The following is an 11,687-nucleotide window of genomic DNA, read 5'->3' as shown; positions in this document are numbered from 1 at the left end:
GGAGGGAATGTCATTTGCTGGGTTTCCCTCCCTTTTGTCTCCGTCCAGTGCCAGGTAGTGAAGTGGAAAGGAGACAGTTTATTTTTGTATTCTTTGTGCACACATACAGTATACATATATATTTATATCACAGTTTATGAAACCAAAAAGTTGAGTTTCCAATGGAATCCTTGTTTTTTAAATAATCAACTGTTTTTAAATGTGATCAGGACTATAATATTGTACAGTTATTATAAGGTTTGGGGAGTGGGGAGGGTGGGAGAAGATGCTCTGGGGGGTTTGTTTCTGCCTTTCCTTCAGGGTTTTATTTTTGATTTTTTTCTTGTTGGCCATTTCTGTTTTGCTGGCATCTGTGCTGAGCTTTACAGTGGCAAAAATAATGACATGTAGCAAAGATTTTGAAACAAAATATTTTTTCTTTTGTAAAATTTGTGTTGTGTGAACTTGATTGCGACTCTTCCTTTCCAGTTCTTACAAAGCACTCAAAAGTAGAGGAAACCATAGGCATAAACCACATTTGTGATTTTTAGTTGCAGGAATCAGAAATGAGAGTTCTAATCACTCCTCCTCACTTGTCCTCCTGATCCTGACGCATTCTGAGTAAAAACATCCTGATCACAAGGTTGGGGGTGGGGGTTACCCAGTTCATGCAGAAGGGGGAGGGTAGAGTTGGAACTTGAAGGCCCTAGGATACATGATGGATGCCTTTCCTTGCTTAGATCCTGTTCTGGAGTTAAAGATGGGAAAGTTTGTCCAGTCCTAGAGCTGGTTTTCCTTGAAGGACCAAGTGGTTAATTAGCGACTGAAGGTCCAGAGATCTAATCCTGTCTTCTTTAAGGCTCTGCGTGTCGAATCCAGTTAGAAACTGAAATCCAAACCCCATATATAATTACCTTTCTATCCCAGTGACCTTCTTTCCCTCTTTCTGCATATCTGTTTATGGAAGAAAAGGGAGTTTACGGATGTGATTTGATGACTGAACAGATGCTTATGATCTGTCACATGCTGTGTGTTAGGAAATTATTTGGAGACACTCATGTGACTGGACATAGACGGGGGATTTTAACAGTTGAGGCATAATGCTCATCAGGCATCCCGACATCTGAGAGTGTTAGCAGCAGAGTCACATGTGGATCCATCAGAACCCAGGGCTCTGACTGCAGTGCTGTCACAAGCCAGGAATGTTGGTTTTGATTACTTTTAGGACCAGTTTCATCTGGACTTTCTGGGCATGCACGCCCTCAGCAATACCAGGCTAGGCAACTAGTTCCCTTTCTGGAAGTGATGACAAATTTACAGCTTCACAAACTATAATTTTGGAAGCTGTGGTTTCCTTTTTATTACTCTTTCCTAGCCTTTTGTGTTTAATTCCTTTATCCCAGAGGTGAGAGAATCAAATGTCATGGAGGTGGATCATAACAGGAAATGAGTAGGAAAAGATTGTAACCCCTCAATATTATAATGAAGGATATTAAAGAGGAAGGATGGGAGAGAACAAGATTGCGTCCTTCAGTGTTCTTAAGTCCTTCCATTTCTCTGTCACAGAAGAAGGTAAGTTCCAACTCAGTAATGTGTGTTGTGGTCTTTTTTGTTCCTCTAAAGACAGTCATGTGAAACCAGATACTCTCCAACCTGACACATAAAGCTGCACACACACACAGGCACTGCACAAACCCACTGCCTCCTTCCTTCCCGACACCCCTTCTCAGCGCTCCTATCCCCGCCTCCCGACCTTATCCAAATTTTCCAGCCAACTGCTGGAACTGACTTCCGCAATCTTGATGGAATAAATCTAGCACCCCAGTCGTCCGCCCACATTCGGCACACTCCTAGCTGAAAGGAGCCACGTAGATTTCCTTCAGAAGGTAAGAATTTTTCAACTTCCTCAATTATTTAGCTCCTTTGTCTTGCTAATTCTTGATTTTGGGAGTATTAAAAATTTAATGTTGGGGAATTGGAATAAGTTGCAGGCTGTGCAGGTGAAAACAGATGCCTTTATCTTCCTCTGTCTCTCCTCCTCTCTGTATATCTGACTTTGCAATAACAATAAATAAATCTGAAAAAAAAAAGATTTAGGAAACAGATGCCTTTCTTCAATTATTTCCTAGCCAGATGTGCCTAGAATCTTAAGATTCTTTGTGTGAGTTTATGAATACGGGCATGATTGAGAGTATAGAGACTCCTTTGCCTGCTCTCAGTAGTAGCACCTCCGGCAGTTTTCTGCTTTTGCCTCACGGATTCAGAGTTAGTTCAGGAGGTGGGGGGAGAGGAGGAGTGTCTGGGGTGCTAACTTGGTGCTCGCCACTCAGAAATCTCCCAAGTTCTGCCATTGTCCTGCAAAGTCTGCAAAGATTACATAAAAAGAACTATAAATTCAGAATTGGGTAAGTCCTGGGACTTGCTGCAGACTGCACCTTGTTAAAATGGAAAACGTACAATGAAGCAGTCCAGGGCAAGAAATGAGTCAGCTTCTGAGAAGCTGTGAATTTATTCATAGAACATTGCTTTTCACTCGACAGACTCAACAAACCTTGATTGAAACGTCTTGTAGGAGGCAGCCACAGAGGGCTTCTTTTTTTCATTTCTTCTTCTTCTTCTTTTTTTTTTTTTTTGTCATTGCTGGAAAAAGAAACAAAACTTCTCTACCCGCAGCATCTGGTTGAAATTAGCACAGTTTCCTGCCTAAGGCAGGCAGAGACGAGAAAGGAGGAAGAAGGGAAGTTAGAGTGAGGAGACAGTGAACACAGATAATGGGAAATACAAGGGACTTTAAATAGTTCAAGGAGACATGGAATTAAAATGTCTATTTTAATGTAACTGAAAGACCACATATGATTTATTTCACCATTCACGTTTTCGGGAACTTGGTGAAAATTTCTTGTATAGTTCATTTTACCTCTCCTGGCAAGGGCTAGAAAAATATCAGAATCAAGCAAAAAGGAAAAGAATGCCTTGAGGACTTAATCAGGAAGCAAAACAGCTGGGAGCGTCTCCTTTGCGTGTTCTCTAACCCACCCCCACCTTGTCCATGTCCACGCCTGCCAAGGACCCTAGAGGACCCAGGTGATTATTGCAGATGGTGCGAATGCTGAGTGCTGGTTGCCTTTCCCCACCGTCGAAATACTTGGAACCCAACGTGCCAGTATTCCAAACAGGGCTAGTGTTTCCCTGTTGCTGTTTGTTTTCACATGTGAAATCCACCCTCCGTTTGCTGCTTTTCTCCCAAAGCCAAGTTTCCCTCTGCTTCATGGTGCAGAGGAAAGGGTTCTTTGGGTTCACATATCTTCTTCTTTTTTTTTAAAGATTTATTCATTTTATTACAGCCAGATATACACAGAGGAGGAGAGACAGAGAGGAAGATCTTCCGTCCGATGATTCACTCCCCAAGTGAGCCACAACGGGCCGATGCGCGCCTATCCGAAGCCGGGAACCAGGAACCTCTTCCGGGTCTCCCACGAGGGTGCAGGGTCCCAAAGCCTTGGGCTGTCCTCAACTGCTTTCCCAGGCCACAAGCAGGGAGCTGGATGGGAAGTGGAGCTGCCAGGATTAGAACCGGTGCCCATATGGGATCCCGGGGCTTTCAAGGCGAGGACTTTAGCCGCTAGGCCATGCCGCCGGGCCCATGGGTTCACATATCTTCTAAAACTACTGTGTGGTGCCTGGATTTTTCTTTTAAGGGAGATGAATATTAGTTTCTCAAAGAAGGCAGTGACTCCTAAAAGGCGAAGAGTCACTTTTCTGGAAATGCTGCTTCAGATGTTTCCTGATCCTTAGCAAGGTCGTGCAATCCAAGACTCTCATAATTCTCCCCTTTTCAGGATGTGGGGTCTCAGGATTCTGCTGCTACCGCTTGTGAGTTTTGCTCTACATCCTGAGGAGCTACTGGATACGCAATGGGAGCTATGGAAGAAGACCTACAGCAAACAGTATAACAGCAAGGTGCCTGGGGACCCAAAGGGAAGCATGACAGCAGGGCTGTGGCCTGAGATCTCAAGTCTTAGCTTCCAAACTCCCTTCTTTAAGACGAAGAAAGTACTTCAGCTAAGCAAACTCACCCCATTGCCTAACAGCCTAACGTAGGATTTTCATTGCTGTGCCTCAGCTAACCACTAGCCAAGACCTGTTTTTCCTTGGCTTGTTAGCTGTCTTGTATTTCTCTTTGAGGAAGGCTTCTCAAGAGTGCTTTTAATATATAGGCGATTTTTCTATGTCTTCCCAGATCTTTATGTTGAATTATTTGTGTCTGTTTGCATGATTTTTAATAATCCATAGTTAGCTTTCCAACTTGATTGTAAAATCTTTATAATTCTGAGTTTTATGTCTAAAAGCCTCCATAGTAATATTATATGCATCACTTTGCATACAGTCTGTGCAAGTACTGACTATACTCCGTTTAGGTGGATGAAATCTCTCGACGCTTAATTTGGGAAAAAAACCTGAAGCATATTTCTATCCATAACCTTGAAGCCTCTCTGGGTGTGCATACATACGAACTGGCCATGAACCACTTGGGGGACATGGTGAGTGGATCTTTGACTCCTTACGGGGGTGTTGTTTTGGACCATAGTTCCCCAAGGATAACTTGGCTGATTCTTTCTCAGACCAGTGAAGAAGTGGTTCAGAAGATGACTGGGTTCAAAGCACCCCCCTCTCGTTCACGCAGTAATGACACCCTTTACATCCCTGACTGGGAAGGTAGAGCCCCAGACTCCGTGGACTATCGGAAGAAGGGATACGTCACTCCTGTAAAAAACCAGGTACCCTCATCAAATGTAGTGTGGCTTCTTCCTTTTTCTGCCTTTTTGTTCTTAAGCCGGGAAGTTACCCGGCATTGTGGTGCAAGGGATGGCAGTGTGTCTCCTAATGCTGAGAGAATATAACAAATTTCATTATCCATCTCTTGTTTTTATGCATTTGACTTGTTTCTCATTTTTCCTTATTATAAATATTGCAATAAACACTTTGGTGTACACATTTTTGTGCACTGTGCAAATATTTAAGCAAAACAAATCCTGCAGTTAGAATTGATATGTCACATATCCTTTCCAAAAATGTTTTTACAATCTTACATTCTTAACCCATGTGAAAATGCCACAGCCCTCCCCGCCACCCTGCTCTGACTCTGCCCCTCCCTCTGCACCCTGCCGTTACAGTGCTGATAGATTCAAGATGACTTCAACATAAGCCCTGTTGTGGTGATCTTACACAATAGAAAGCATAGGAAAGATAAACAAAATCTATAATCTAGCCACCTAAGCATAATAATAGTACTGTTTGGAGAGGATATTATATGTTAGGAATTTATAAGTTCTTTAGTTTAGAAGTTATTTACTTTTCATAGCAACCCCACTAAAATGTATCCTATTACGGAAAAGGAAGCAGAAGGAAATTTTAGTAGTTTGTTCAAGGTCACATAGCTAATGGGTTAGATAACCCAGCTGAATTGCTGCCCAAGTGACTTTTGGCTCAACTCTGCTTTACTAAGGCTGCTGGTACCAATGGCGGTAACCATTAGCAGTCGCAGGGATAGCAACAGAACCATGCAAACCCCACGTGTTCAATGAAAGCAAGCTGGGAGGCGTCACAACACAGGTAACGCTTGTGCTAGAATTTATCAGCTGTGTTGGATTTCCTGTAGAGAGTGTGACCAGTAATGACCCACAGTGCTCTCTGTGTGCCTCTCAGGGTCAGTGCGGTTCCTGTTGGGCTTTTAGCTCTGTGGGTGCCCTGGAGGGCCAGCTCAAGAAGAAAACTGGCAAACTCTTAAATCTGAGTCCCCAGAACCTGGTGGACTGTGTGTCTGAGAATGACGGCTGTGGAGGAGGCTACATGACCAACGCCTTCCAGTATGTGCAGAGGAACCGGGGCATTGACTCAGAAGACGCCTACCCGTACGTGGGACAGGTGAGACCACCCCCACGCAGGCCTGTGGCTCAGGAGCACACCTTCTTCCCTACCTTCATGTTTGGTGCGGAAACAGTTCTAGAATCCTTGTTTTCTATTACCCTAGCCTGCCCTCTGGATTGGCTGAGCTACATCATCTGAGGGAATTGGGAGAGTTAGGCTACCATGATTCTTGTTCCCCTCTCGGCCTTAGAATGAAGCGTTTGCAAGTCTGTATATTCTTCCACCAAACACTCCACTCCTTTAGCAAACCTTCAGACCCATCACACTATTTTTTTGAATCATGAGGCTCAAATTTAAGTGGTCTCAGTGTGGGTTTGTGCAACATTTAAGCAATAGGGAAGATAACATCCTAACATGTATGAAACAACAAAAAAAATGCTACCTCATATTGCAATTTTAGAGATAAAAGATTAACCCACTTCCTCTTTTTTTAAACCCACTTGATCCTCCCCCCCTTTTTAGATTTATTTATTTATTTGAACGTTTGAGAGAGAGAGCTCATCTGTATAGCAATTCACTCCACAAATGGCTATTATTGCTGGCCAAGGTTGGGCCAGACCAAAGCCTGGAGCCAGGAGCCTCTTCCAGGACTCCTATGTGGGTGCAGGGGCCTAAGGCTTTGAGTCATCATCTACTGGTCTCCCAGGCCACAAGCAGGGAGCTGAATTGGAAGTGGAGCCATTGGGACTCGATGCTATATCAATGCTAATATCACAGCTGCTATGCCACAACTCCAGGCCTCCTCCATGATCTTTTAATAACAAGAAGCAGATCTTCGTCCTCTCAAAAGGAAATAATCTGAAGTTTTAAAAAATATATTGTGTATTTTATGTATCTACACTGAGATTGAGTTAATATATACCTTTGTAACAGGAGCTGTTGGAACAGGGATAGCAAGTTTGAGTAATAAAAAATAATTATCTCTGTCACTGGCTTAAAGCCAGGGGGCCAGGCGCTCCATACTGGTCTCTCTTATGGCTGGCATGGGCCCAAGCACTTGAGTCGTCTTTGGTTGATTTCCTGGGTGCATAGTAGGGAGCTGGATGGAAAGCAGAGCAGCTGGGACTCAAATCAGCATCCAGTTAGCTAGATCAGGAAGGGTTCAAAAATGGAGCAGTCAGGACCCTGCTATGATGTGCTGGTGACAGGACAGCTCAACCCACTGTGCCACAAAGTTATCCCCAGAAGAAATGTCCTGTCTCTGTCTTTCTGTCTCTGTCTGTTTTGGGATGTAAAGGGTAAGAGCTTGTGAACACTCTAGTTTATTGATTTACTGCTCAGATGTCCACATGGCTGTGACTGTCCAAGGCATAATGGGTAAAGCTGCCTGCAACACAGGCATCCCATATGGGGACCAGTTCGAGTCCCAGCTGCTCTACTTCGGACCCAGCTCCCTGCTTACAGCCTGAGAAAACAGATGGCTGAGGTCTTTGGGTCCCTGCTCCCACATGGGAGACCTGAAAGAAGCTCCTGGCTTTAAATCAGCTCAACTGGCTTTTGGAGCTATCTGGAGAGTGAACCAGAAGATGGAAGTTCTCTTTCTCTCTCTTTTCTCTGTAATCTGCCCTAAAAAAAAATGAATGAATCTAAGAAAACAAAACAAAACAAAACAAAAATGGCTCTTGAGAAATCGTTAAGTCAATAGAAAAACATAATTTTATGGACCCGGCACAATGGCTTGGTTTTAAATCCTCACCTTGCAAGTGCCGGGATCCATGGGTGCTGGTTCCTGTCCCAGCTGCTCCACTTCCCACCCAGCTCCCTGCTTGTGGCCTGAGAAGGCAGAATAGGACAGCCCAAAGCGTTAGGACCCTGCAGTGGCAAGGGAGACCTGGAAGAAGCTCCTGGCTCCTTGCTTTGGATCAGCTCAGCTTGAGAGGCCACTTGGAGAGTAAACCAGCAGATGGACAGTCTTTCTCTGTCTCTCTTTCTATATGTAAATCTGCCTTTCCAATAAAAATAAATAAATCTTTTTTAAAAAAAGCTGTTATCTTAGATGATTATGCCAAGTGCTGTCCTTACCACTTATATTTAATAATGCACTCTGAGATCGGCATGGTGGCCTAGCAGCTGAAGTCCTCGCCTTGAACGTGTTGAGATCCCATATGGATAGCAGTTCTAATCCCAGCAGCCCTGCTTCCCATCCAGCTCCCTGCTTGTGGCCTGGGAAAGCAGTTGGGGATGGCCCAGAGCCTTAGGACACTGCAGCCACATGGGAGACTTGGAAGAGCTCCTGGCTCCTGGCTTTGGATCAGCGCAGCTCCAACCGTTGCGGTTATTTGGGGAGTGAATCATCAGATGGGGGATATTCCTCTCTGTCTCTCCTTCTCTCTCTCTCTCTCTATATATATATCTGGCTTTAGAGTGAAAATAAATCTTTAAAAGCAAAACAAAACAAAACAAATCTCTTAAAAATATATATTCTTGTTGATACAATTTTAGGGTTTTTGAAGTAGTAATCTGTAGGAAAATGAATGCCAAAAAAAAGTGTGCCAACCTGGTAGAAACTGACGTTAGCGTCTGTAATTGCAGTTTGCCAGTGACACACATTGTTAACCAGACCTGCTAAACTTAGTGTTGAGGGTGGGGTAGTTCACAGGCCAAATGGTTAGTTATAAGTGTGTTTTCGTGTCATGTTACTTGATTTTATATTTACCTAGGATGAGAGCACAGTGTCTGACCGGAACTGCGCCCTCACCAAAGAACTTTGCTTTCCTTGGTCCAAGTACCAATGGCTTAGGACCTCCTCCTCACCCGCCCTAGCCTTGTCTTGGCTTCCATGTGTGGCACTTGCTGTGTGTGTACACAGAGGCACACATGCAGCAGCTCATGGCCAGAAGACGGTTTGGGCACTTTGAAAAATGTGATTCAGAGTTCTTTTTGTACTCTGAGGAAATACAGCTGTTTTCTCTTTTGAAAGCCAAACAGCTTGCCTTCTTTGATATATGTCTGTAAGCCACTTGCAGTGAGAAAGACCAACTCTCTCTAGGTTCCAGCTTGCTGCCACTGCCGTTTGTTCAATATTACTCCAAACATTGGTTGGATTTCTCACTAATGAACTCTCTGCCTGTAGCTTTGTCCTAGTCCTTTTGCAACCTGTTTCTTCCAGGATGAAAGTTGTATGTACAATCCAACTGGCAAGGCAGCTAAGTGCAGAGGGTACCGAGAGATCCCTGAGGGAAATGAGAAAGCCCTAAAAAGGGCAGTGGCTCGAGTGGGACCCATTTCTGTGGCCATTGACGCAAGTCTGACCTCTTTCCAGTTTTACAGTAAAGGTAAGAAGTTGTTAGAGATCCCTGTCGTAGGTGATGTGGGCTTGGTGACTTCTCCAAGGGCCTGAGCCTTTCCAGTGGTCTGTTTTCATACTCACACTGGATCTGCCAGGAAGAAGTCCATGGCTGCCATGGGGCAGGGCATCTCTGTCGTAGACCCTCCTGACTGAGAGGTGTCTACCGGGCAGCCGCGGCACGGCAGAGAACTTCATCTTCACTGTCTGTGTCCTAGGTGTGTACTATGATGAGAACTGCAATAGTGATAACGTGAACCACGCGGTTTTGGCAGTGGGATATGGCATCCAGAAGGGAACCAAGCACTGGATAATTAAAAACAGGTAACGATGGGACTGCACATTGTATGACTCACATCACATTCAAGCTTACCTCCAGCTTCCTGGTATTCCTTTCTGTGTCATAGGCATCCCAGTGAGAAGCTCCTAATTGTGAAGCTGACATTTAGGGCCAGACTCAGTGACTGTGTTAGGCACCTGCCACATGTGCAGGATGCTTAGTTCCTTACAGGAATAGATAAGCAGAGGTCTGCCTTCCGTGACCTCATAACCCACTGAGAATCAGTTAAGCAGCTATGGCATCAGTTTGCTCAGAGAACCAGTGGGCACTTCGGAGTGTTAGGTAACTGGAGAATTTGCTGTTTGAGGAAAAAGGACCAAAATCTGATGCAAACAATATAGGAAGATAAATGAGGGAACTCCAGAAACTTCATGGAAAGATGGAAAAACTTCATGGAAAAAATGTTTATTCCTTGTAAACATTTTTTTGAAATCCATGGCATAATTTTCTCATAGTTTTTTTTTTTTTTATAATACTTCTTCATGAGCTTTTCAAATACCCTGCCTATAGACCACTCCTTTCTTCAGCTCCCATCTTACAGTGTGTTCACACATTTCCCTGGTAGTTCATCCACTCTCAGTGTTTCTTCCGTCTCTGAGGGGTTTACTCCCAAATCAGAAACATCAACTTCTGCCTCTACTGCCTTATCGTTCTGTGCTCGTACATTTCTAAGGTTAATTTTCTCAAACTACAACTCTGCTCATATGGTTCTTTTACCCAAAAAAACGTTCACTGACTCTTCCACTGCAATTGAGCCACAAAGTAAAACACAAACTCTTTGACTTTGTACTAAGGATAATTGAACCTTACGACATTCTACCTTTCCAGACACATCTGCTGCTGTGCCTGTCAGGCAACCTGCTTTTCGGCCATGTGATCCTAACACATGGCCCATGCTTTCCTGCTCTTATTTTCCATTTCCTAGCCCATTTCCACGGATCGAAATTCTCCCCCGCCCTTGGGCTGAGCTCGCATGTTCTTTCCTTTTCCATCAAACAGTCTCCCACTTTTGAGACCTGTGGCATCATGTCTTCTCTGTTTCTTGATGTTGAACTCTTTAACAGTAAAAACCATCTTACTCATTTTTGCAGACCATCAGTGCGTAACACATGCTCAGTGTTTTAATGAATAACTAAACTGAGGGGACTAAGGATTTCTCTTGATTGGTCTTACAGCTGGGGAGAAAGCTGGGGAAACAAAGGCTATATCCTCATGGCTCGGAATAAGAACAACGCCTGTGGCATTGCCAGCCTGGCCAGCTTCCCTAAGATGTGATTCCAGCCAGCCAAGCCCATCCAAGCCCGTCCTGCTCTCCCACGGCTCAGCAATGTAGCTTCGTGACCCTTCCTCACAGGGAGCCGCCAGGCCATTCTTGAAGTAGAAATGCTGTTACCGCTCACTCTCCCCATTTGTTTATGCATGAAGTGAGACTCCTGTTGGTTTCCTTCTCTGCACTCACAGCTTTTTTCTTTGTGGCTACGGCAGGAATTTCCCTAACAAGTGTGCGCTCTTCAGTTTAAGAGAGGTGCCCACATGCTGACCCATGTTATCTTGAGGCTGATGTGCAAATAGAGGCTAGAGATCCCCAGGAAGGCTGTGCTCTCAGTCCCTGGGCCTGGTGGGCCTTCGCCACCGCCAGTCACACACTGACCTGATCTCAGCATTTCCAGTTTCCTTCTTTTTAACGTAGTTAGAGATCTCTGTATTCTCCACTCTGATTCACAAATTTATTTGTCTCTAAGTTTATAAGGTGTAAAAATGAAAAATGTGTGTTCTTTTTCCTTTGTTTCATTTTTGAAATAAACTATTTATCTCTTTCTACAATTTATTAAGTAGCGTACATGTTCATTTTGTGTTGGACACTGTGCTGGTCACTGTGCAGAAAGATGAATAAACTTTGTTCTCAGTACTTGATGTGCTAGTCTTCTGCTTGGAGAAACATAAAGAGTTCGTCCCAATTTGTGTATTTGTACATTCTTTTTCTTTTGTTAAGATTTTATTTACTCTGTTTGAAAGGCAGATTTACAGAGAAAAGGAGAGAGAGAGAGATCTTCTGTCTATTGGTTTGTTTTCCCAATAGCAGCAATGGCTAGAGCTGAGCCAAGACAAAACCAGGAGCCAGGGACTTCTTTTCAAGTCTTCTATGTGAGTGCA

At 44.0% G+C, this 11,687-nt stretch overlaps 1 protein-coding gene across 3 annotated transcripts; it reads left to right on the top strand.

Annotated features, from left to right (window-relative positions):
• Positions 1–508: 508 nt before the first annotated feature.
• On the top strand, positions 509–11,442 carry CTSK (cathepsin K). 3 transcript variants are annotated; one of them, XM_058660211.1, is made up of 8 exons: positions 509–1,551; positions 3,819–3,939; positions 4,398–4,520; positions 4,602–4,757; positions 5,686–5,904; positions 9,017–9,182; positions 9,412–9,517; positions 10,709–11,442. In XM_058660211.1, the coding sequence occupies exons 2-8, from the start codon at positions 3,820–3,822 to the stop codon at positions 10,806–10,808; spliced, it is 990 nt and encodes a 329-aa protein (XP_058516194.1). In that variant the 5' UTR covers positions 509–1,551; position 3,819; the 3' UTR covers positions 10,809–11,442. The 3 variants fall into 3 exon arrangements, with proteins under 3 accessions (XP_058516194.1, XP_058516193.1, XP_004588921.2); XM_058660210.1 differs by having other exon boundaries at positions 509–1,865; XM_004588864.3 differs by lacking the exon at positions 509–1,551 and having other exon boundaries at positions 3,630–3,939.
• Positions 11,443–11,687: the final 245 nt, after the last annotated feature.

Source organism: Ochotona princeps, chromosome 2 (assembly GCF_030435755.1).
Source record: "Ochotona princeps isolate mOchPri1 chromosome 2, mOchPri1.hap1, whole genome shotgun sequence".
NCBI classification, from domain to species: domain Eukaryota; kingdom Metazoa; phylum Chordata; class Mammalia; order Lagomorpha; family Ochotonidae; genus Ochotona; species Ochotona princeps.
This window is presented reverse-complemented; position numbering and strand designations above follow the sequence as displayed.